The following is a 7,500-nucleotide window of genomic DNA, read 5'->3' on the forward strand; positions in this document are numbered from 1 at the left end:
CCTCAGATATTGATGTGGGACACATTAATGTTATGTTTATATTATAAAGAATATATAAAAGGTATCAAAAGTTCCATTAACTAAATTTCGCATGCAAACAGGATATTAGATTAAATGAATCGGAAACATTGTTTATGTTTGCGTCAGCTGATCGCGCGAGTCGAGGCTTTCCGGCCAGAAGGTAAACACCATAATGTAATATTTACAGTTTCATTCTATAGGTTAGTACAGAATCACTTGTTTAGTGGCATTTCTTTACAGCAAATCCTCACACATGAGCTTTTAAATGGTTGTGTATAATTTTGCAGCTACAGAATACCTTTGAACACTCCTTATCCATATAGATAATAAGTCCAAGGTTGAAGGATAACGTGCCATGAATAATTGTAACTGTAAGTCCAAGGAGAGCAGGAAGATGGAAAGATAAACCCAATGACTGTGATGCTGAGGGAAGCATTGGAGGCGTGTAGTGAGCGTACTTTGAGGAGGCAGGTAAGTGCTGTGGTTCGTCCAACAGCTTGGCGCAGGATATTGATGGTTTTGGGATCATTTTAAATTTTTGATCACGATAATCGTATTTGGCATTTAAGAACATATTATACCACATGCCAGTTGTGGCTTCAGTACACCTTTTTTAAATGAAATAGGATACATGGCCCTAATCACACCAGATGATGTCTGATCATCGGCCGGTTTGTTAGAATTGTGTAAGGCCTGACCCAAAGATTATTTGTATGCTTGACATGCATAAGTAAAGAAACAAATGTATATTTATCAGTCTAGACATGCATATGAACCGGGAAAATAGATAGTTAAATGTACATCTATCAGATATATAGACAGATATGCCTTTATTTCTGCGTTTATATTTATGAAAATTCATTGGGTCGGGCCAGGCACAATTTTAATAAACTGGCCATATATCTTGGCAAATCGGGCTCTAATGTTAGATGATAAGCGCCCGTGCCATTTACAGTTGAGATTGCTTAGAGTTTTGTGTGCTATACAGTTGTTCACTTCTTTAGCTCTGATTGCAGTTATTGAGGAGAAACAATGCTGCCAAAGCCAGGATGGTCTCTCTTTTTGCCTCATTTCCTAAGAATTTGTGACAGCCAAAACCATAGAGAGTATATAACCTGTGTTTCTAGTTTTTCACTTGAGCAACTGTTTTTAAAATCTTTGCCAATTAGAATTACTTGTGTTATTTGATTATCAAAAGTATTTCTTCTGTATCAAAAGTATTTCTTCCCTCAACTGTAAAGATTTTTATGATTCTATAAATGCACTATGAGAGGGTTATTGAAGCTATGATGTAATGCTATTCTTTAATCCATTATGCTGACTTTTAGTCTCTATTGAAATCTCAGTATTGCGCACCAACACCGTTTTTAATATCTCTTGGGGCAACATCAGATACTGTCCTGGCTTGCATTGTTCATACCATAAAAAATCATTTTTGTTGTATAAAATATAGGGCAAAAGACAGTTGTCTTTTATTCCCTGTGTGATCAGTTTGCATGATGAAATTTGTTTATAAAAGGAATTTAATTGTGTTGAAGTTACAAAAGACGTCACTCTTCAGGTACTGAATGATAAGTTCATGATTAATACAAATACTCATATACACATAGCTGACTATTTTTTGGAAATATCTGTATTCTATGAATAGGAATATTTATTGACAAGTTATTTCTTCCTGGTCATGTGAAATAAGAATATAATTAAGTGGAATGCAATGTTTCTATTTTTTAGATATTCTTAATGTTATTACTCAATCAGCATCCTTTATATACTTAATCAGACTAATGTATTGATTCATATTGGTTAAGCATATCTCATGTAAATCTCATTTTTTGTGCAAGTTCAATTTGCTTGATCTTATGTATTATAGAGAAATCAGGTTAATTACATATGCAAATATAGTAATTTGACTAAGGGTTACTATTTATGAAAATATAGTCTTTTATCTTGTATAAGAAAATAATATAAAAAAATTAATAGATTAATGATTTAAAAGTACCAAAGCATGTCCCTTAAGGTTATTCAGTCAGCTGCTAGTCACTACTGTACAGTGGATTCATAGTATACATACATCAGTGTCATAAATGTGGCATAGGCTAGCTCATTGGTAGAACACAGATTTTGCAGTTGCAAGGTCTTTTCTTTAGGCCTGCACACCCCTTTCCAGTTAACTCAGTTAAGTACTGACATCAGCTGGGGTCAGTCAGGATGTAAAGGAACTAGCCACCTTATTGCATAGCTTATCAGGCAAGTTCCTCTTCAGATATACCCACAATTGTCCCCTTGCTGTTAAATCAGAGCCATTGTCACAGTCATTGACACTATCATTCTTTATTTCATTGAAGTTTATTTAATTAATGAGATTACTTTTGCTTACTTTTCAGGCTTGTCCACTTGTGAAATGGCGGGTAGAACAGTGACAATTGGACGACAGCTCTTGTCAGATGTAACTCCAATTCATCAAAGACTCAGACATACTTGGACTAATCTGCAGCAAAATTACTATCATGGCATTAGCATGACTCTAGGTTCAGGGAGGGTGCTGTCATCAGCATTTGGAAATATAAGGAATAACTGTGTGTTTGTGTCACAATATCATGTAAGCTGCCACCAGGGAGGGAGAAGAGTTTCCAGTGACTTGGACTCATTTGCCAAGAGAAGACCTGTTCTTAGTTCCCAGTTATCACAAACTTTAGCTAATAGTGTGGCTAAGAGGTATAGGGGTAATGGTGGAATGCCACTTAGTCAAGGACCAAATGTGCTGTTGACTCAAGGAGTTGCTAGTAATGTCATTTTATTAAGTGGCACATCACAGGCTACTAGAAACATAACACAAGGGAGAAATGACTTCTCTAGCATTCACAATCGAATATCCTCATTACAAGCAAAGAAAAGAGTGCAGCGGAAGAAGAAGCAGGCTTCCACAGAATCTGATGAGGTAATGCCTTTGATGATATTATTCACAACTAAATTAAGAAAGACTTTTTTTTCTGATTACCTGAAGGTAACCATAAATTGCAATGAGAAAGGTGAGCTGTCCAGAAAAGAGCTTTTGTGCAATAGAAGTAATTTGAATGTGTAAGTAAAAGTGATGGGTTTGCCTATGTGTTCCAGGCTCAGGAGACAGTAGCAGGCTTTGCTCCCTTGGCACGGCACAAGTTCCTTACTTTTGATCCTGACTTTTCTCTACCTGAAGTCCAAGTTCACAGACCGCCACCTCGAGTAAGCTTAGAATGTATAGTTATTTTTAGTTTGATTACCTCTCTGTATTTGGAGTCTCATTGTGATAAGTGTCTGGAGTTAAATCTGCCTAAATTTAAAGATATTGGGTACACAATATGAAAAGTTTACAAAAGGAATCCCATGTTAGACAAAAAGAATCTGTAATTACATTTATCAAATTGGGTATTTGCTACTTTGCCTTAGTGGCTTTTATCTTTCTCTTGATCAATATTCCTAAGCAAGTGAAAAGTTCAACTCGTAATTACCAGATTTCAATGTTCAGTTTCATGCTGTGCTTGTGCCAAGGGAATGCATGGGTACAGATGTGTGACAAAAATGTACTTTTGTTTTTTGAAGACATTTGCATGTTCTTTTATGAAACTTCAGTCATATACATATGTTTGTGTAGAACAAACTTTTATAATTCAACATTTTTATGGATATTTAGTAAATCTTTTAGTAATATACTTTTAGGTGAAGCATGATGTATGTATATAGAAAGATAAGTAGAGATAGATAGATAGATATGTGCGTGCGTGCGTGCGTGCGTGCGTGCGTGCGTGCGTGCGTGCGTGGGTGCGTGGGTGCGTGGGTGCGTGGGTGCGTGTGTGCGTGTGTGCGTGTGTGCGTGTGTGCGTGTGTGCGTGTGTGCGTGTGTGCGTGTGTGCGTGTGTGCGTGTGTGTGTGTGTGTGTGTGTGTGTGTGTGTGTGTGTGTGTGTGTGTGTGTGTGTGTGTGTCAAATATAAGGTAAGTGCCCTTGACTGTGGCAATGAATAGCAAAGAAAATTATATCTTTTTCTGATAAAAAAGTGAGAATAGGATTTCTCGAGATTCCTACAACAAGAACCTTCACAGGTATGATATTATTCCTATACTGAGAGGAATTTTTGTTTGCTTAGGAAATTCATAATCAGGGAAAAGGTAATATGTATGGATAGGTAAATCTACTACAGAGCCTTAGTTATAAGGAGAATCATATCTGTCTTTTAACTTGTTTTGGTAAACTATTATGTTTTTAAAGGAAATTTGAGCATTTTAGTAGTGAGAAGTGGAACTACCATTAAAGTTTTATCTCTTTTTTTTTACATTCTTTGAATATAATAATTGTGCTTAACTCATTCAGTAGTTACACAGCTAGATTTTCTACACATACTTTCTGGTTCATTAAATTATAGGTCTATAAAATAAAGAGAGCCAACTTAGAGAACTGCTTAAGTATTACTTAACATCTCTTCTTCACCAGGAATGGCAAGTCACCGCGTATGCAACAGCAGATGAATATGACTTAAACAAACTCCTAGATGGCCTGACACATCAAGGTCTCTACGTCTCAGCTGGCATTAATCCAGGTAACACCAATAATGATAAGATGAGTACGTCACCAGGAATGCACTCTGACAGCCATGCACACTTGTCGTCAAAGTCTGGGTCTCATGCCTCGTCACATTCTGTACCAGGTAAGATTTATTCATTTATGGATGGGAAAAAGAGGCAAAGTCTTTGTGAAAATGTGGGACATATCCAATGAATACTGGAAAAGTAATTGTTTTATACTGTAGGAATATTTTTTATGTTTAAAGTTATATAATGTGTAAAAAAGGGATTTATATATGACGTGAAATTATTATAACAAAGTGAATTATTGCTATTTTCCATTTTTTCAGTCTAGAAAAAAGATATCATTCTCCTTCCTCTTGTTTAATAAAATTCTACTTCTATGACCTATCATGAAATAGTAATTTTCTGAAACTTTTCCAGTCCTGCTTTGCTGTATGATGATGCCTTTGTTGGCTGTTGGGAAGTCACTTGCTTTCCTTTTACTCGTTACTTCCTTACTTTATTTCCCTTTGCTAGATACCAGAAGTCTTCAAAAAAGGAACAACCTTTCCTTCACCCCCTTCTTGTGTGTTGGATGAAATGAATGGGTTATTCTGTAGTGTTTTATTCATATTCTTATCACATGATCAGGATAGTAACTGTATTAGTTCAGCATTTCATGGTGGCTTGATCTAGATTTAAAAGGAAATAATACTTGATACCTATGTGCCTGTACCCTAAGTATTCTTTAGTTCTTTCTTTCATTCTTGATATGTAGTTCTTTCCTTCATATTATGTAGTACAATCTCGTATAGTCACCTAAGTATTTAACTTTGTGAAGCTAGAAATTAATGCCTATACTCATACATATAATACGGATGTTGATTATATTAATATTGACCATTGCTCGCAGTCGGCATGAATGTACATGCCATAGCATGAGTAGACTCCTTTCCAGGTAGCATGGTTGTCAATGCCTCATGTGTTAAGCCTCCTCAAAGTTGTGTGCACTTACCGGGTTTTCACTTGTTTGTCTATTACTGCAATGATTGAGGAGGTATAACCCCTTAAAAGTAGGCTTAAAGTCACTTTTTAGCTTGGGAAATTGTAAATGGTTCAGCCAAAATAATGGCAAGTTATATTTTTCCAATGTTTCTGATTTTGATGTCAAGGGGTGACAGCATTCTATTCTTGGCATGGGGTCCAGCATGAAACATGACGCACCTGTTGGCGCAAGGTTAAGAGCAAGTGCAGTAGGTTTTCAGTACTTTTAAGATTACTACCTCACTTTTTCAAGAAAATGAATGTTATAGAGACACAGCATCCAGTACAATTATTTTTGGGTATCAGAAAGGTAAAAGCCTACTCTATTATTCCAGTTCATACCTTCTCTACATTTGTATGTGTTTTCTTATAATAAAGCATAAAGATCATTGTCCCAGAAATGATTTATTTAGGATATTTTGTAATTCATGTGAAATATGAAGAGTTTGGGTGATTTAATTTCAGTGATATTTTGTGATTAAATAGCTTGTGTTTGAATTGAGAATATTGTAGATATCGTGAGGGACTGATTAAGTATTGTTCGTCTTGCAAGATCATGGTAAGAGTTTGAGCTTTAAGGTTGTATCATCGTTTTGCTTGTTTCTAATCTTCCCCATTTTTTTCTCCATAACTGTATTTCTTTTATTTATCCATTTTATTTTTTGGATGATGATGTTTGACTGTAAGAAATTGCATTACTAACAGTTATAACCTCTCTCCAATAGCCTTTTGTAGGTATCTCTAAAACCTTTTTTTCTGCTTATTCTTTTCATCCCCTGTATCTGATTTTCCTCTGTGTATATTGTTATCATGGTAGTAAGTCATTGCAGTTTTTAAGTAACTATATGAGTAAAATATATTATTTTCATTTAGAATAATAATATTTCATCAACAAAGACCAAAAATTCTCAGTATTGGTGATGAAAAATCGTTCCATACTTTACGTAGACCTGTACAGTTTTTGATAAGAGATTTTAAAATAAGCTGTATCAAAATATAATGTTTTGTTGATTTTAACTATTAATGATCATAAATTGCAGTTATAAGAGACATGAAAAATAGAATACCACACTTTTTGTTACTAATAATACTGATTTTATGCCCGCCCTTTAGATGCCAGTGATGTCTTACACATGGTCGCCACATACAGAGTAGAAACAGAAAATCGTGAGATCTACTTTTTTCGAGAGGGTTCAGTCGTATTCTGGAATGTGCCAGAAATAGAGCGAGACAATGTCCTCCGGTTTTTGAAGAAATATGAGACAGGAAGATATGATGAGGAAGCTGTGGAGGAGGAGTGCGAGAGCTTGACATATGTGTACAGCGATTTACCGTGAGTCAACTTCATGCATGAACCCTCCATTTGTAAGCTTTTAACCCCTAAAAGTTGCAATACCTTAGCAACATTCTAGCTCTCCAGTTGTAAATTAACCAAAATGTTGAACCTTTACCAGGAGCAGATTAGAGTAGTTTGATTTTAAACACCAGAAAATGCATGTCTCGTCCTGTGCTCCCACCCTACTATTTTGGTTACATTTCCATGAAACTCCTCCAGACTTGGTGCATATAGGTTGGGTTCAAAACATGTTTAATGGTGTCATAACTGCAAGATAAAAGTAAACAACATCAGAGTGGTTATAAATTACATCATCACTGGCTGCAAAAGAAGCAGGATCTGGCTAAGGAAAAACTCTAAGTCTGGCTAACCTAGTTCCCAAGATAGCATGTAAAGTGAAAAACAAAAAGGTGCAAGTTTGCTCAGAAAGAGGAGGGTTATTAAGGAATGAAACCAAGCGATGTAAAGATGGGTGTTGTGGTGTCTGGTGGCTTGAAAGGGCTTAGAGAAAAGATTGAATGGAAGGGAAGCCACTCACATGCACATAAGGCACAGTGAG

The 7,500-nt window shown here is 35.8% G+C and overlaps 1 protein-coding gene across 9 annotated transcripts in view; it reads left to right on the forward strand.

Annotated features, from left to right (window-relative positions):
- Positions 1 to 41: 41 nt before the first annotated feature.
- LOC113808744 (required for meiotic nuclear division protein 1 homolog) overlaps positions 42 to 7,500 on the forward strand; it is a 10,555-nt gene continuing 3,096 nt past the window's right edge. Inside the window, exons 1-5 of one of the 9 annotated variants that reach the window (XM_027360219.2) lie at positions 42 to 181; positions 2,406 to 2,959; positions 3,136 to 3,243; positions 4,488 to 4,701; positions 6,719 to 6,938. In XM_027360219.2, coding sequence (XP_027216020.2) covers positions 115 to 181; positions 2,406 to 2,959; positions 3,136 to 3,243; positions 4,488 to 4,701; positions 6,719 to 6,938 — 1,163 coding nt within the window. In that variant the 5' untranslated portion in view covers positions 42 to 114. Of the gene's footprint in view, positions 222 to 251; positions 493 to 2,405; positions 2,960 to 3,135; positions 3,244 to 4,487; positions 4,702 to 6,718; positions 6,939 to 7,500 lie in introns of those variants that run through there. The other 8 variants (XM_027360225.2, XM_027360222.2, XM_027360223.2 and 5 more) reach the window with 8 other exon arrangements.

This window comes from Penaeus vannamei, chromosome 22 (assembly GCF_042767895.1).
Source record: "Penaeus vannamei isolate JL-2024 chromosome 22, ASM4276789v1, whole genome shotgun sequence".
NCBI classification, from domain to species: Eukaryota; Metazoa; Arthropoda; class Malacostraca; order Decapoda; family Penaeidae; genus Penaeus; species Penaeus vannamei.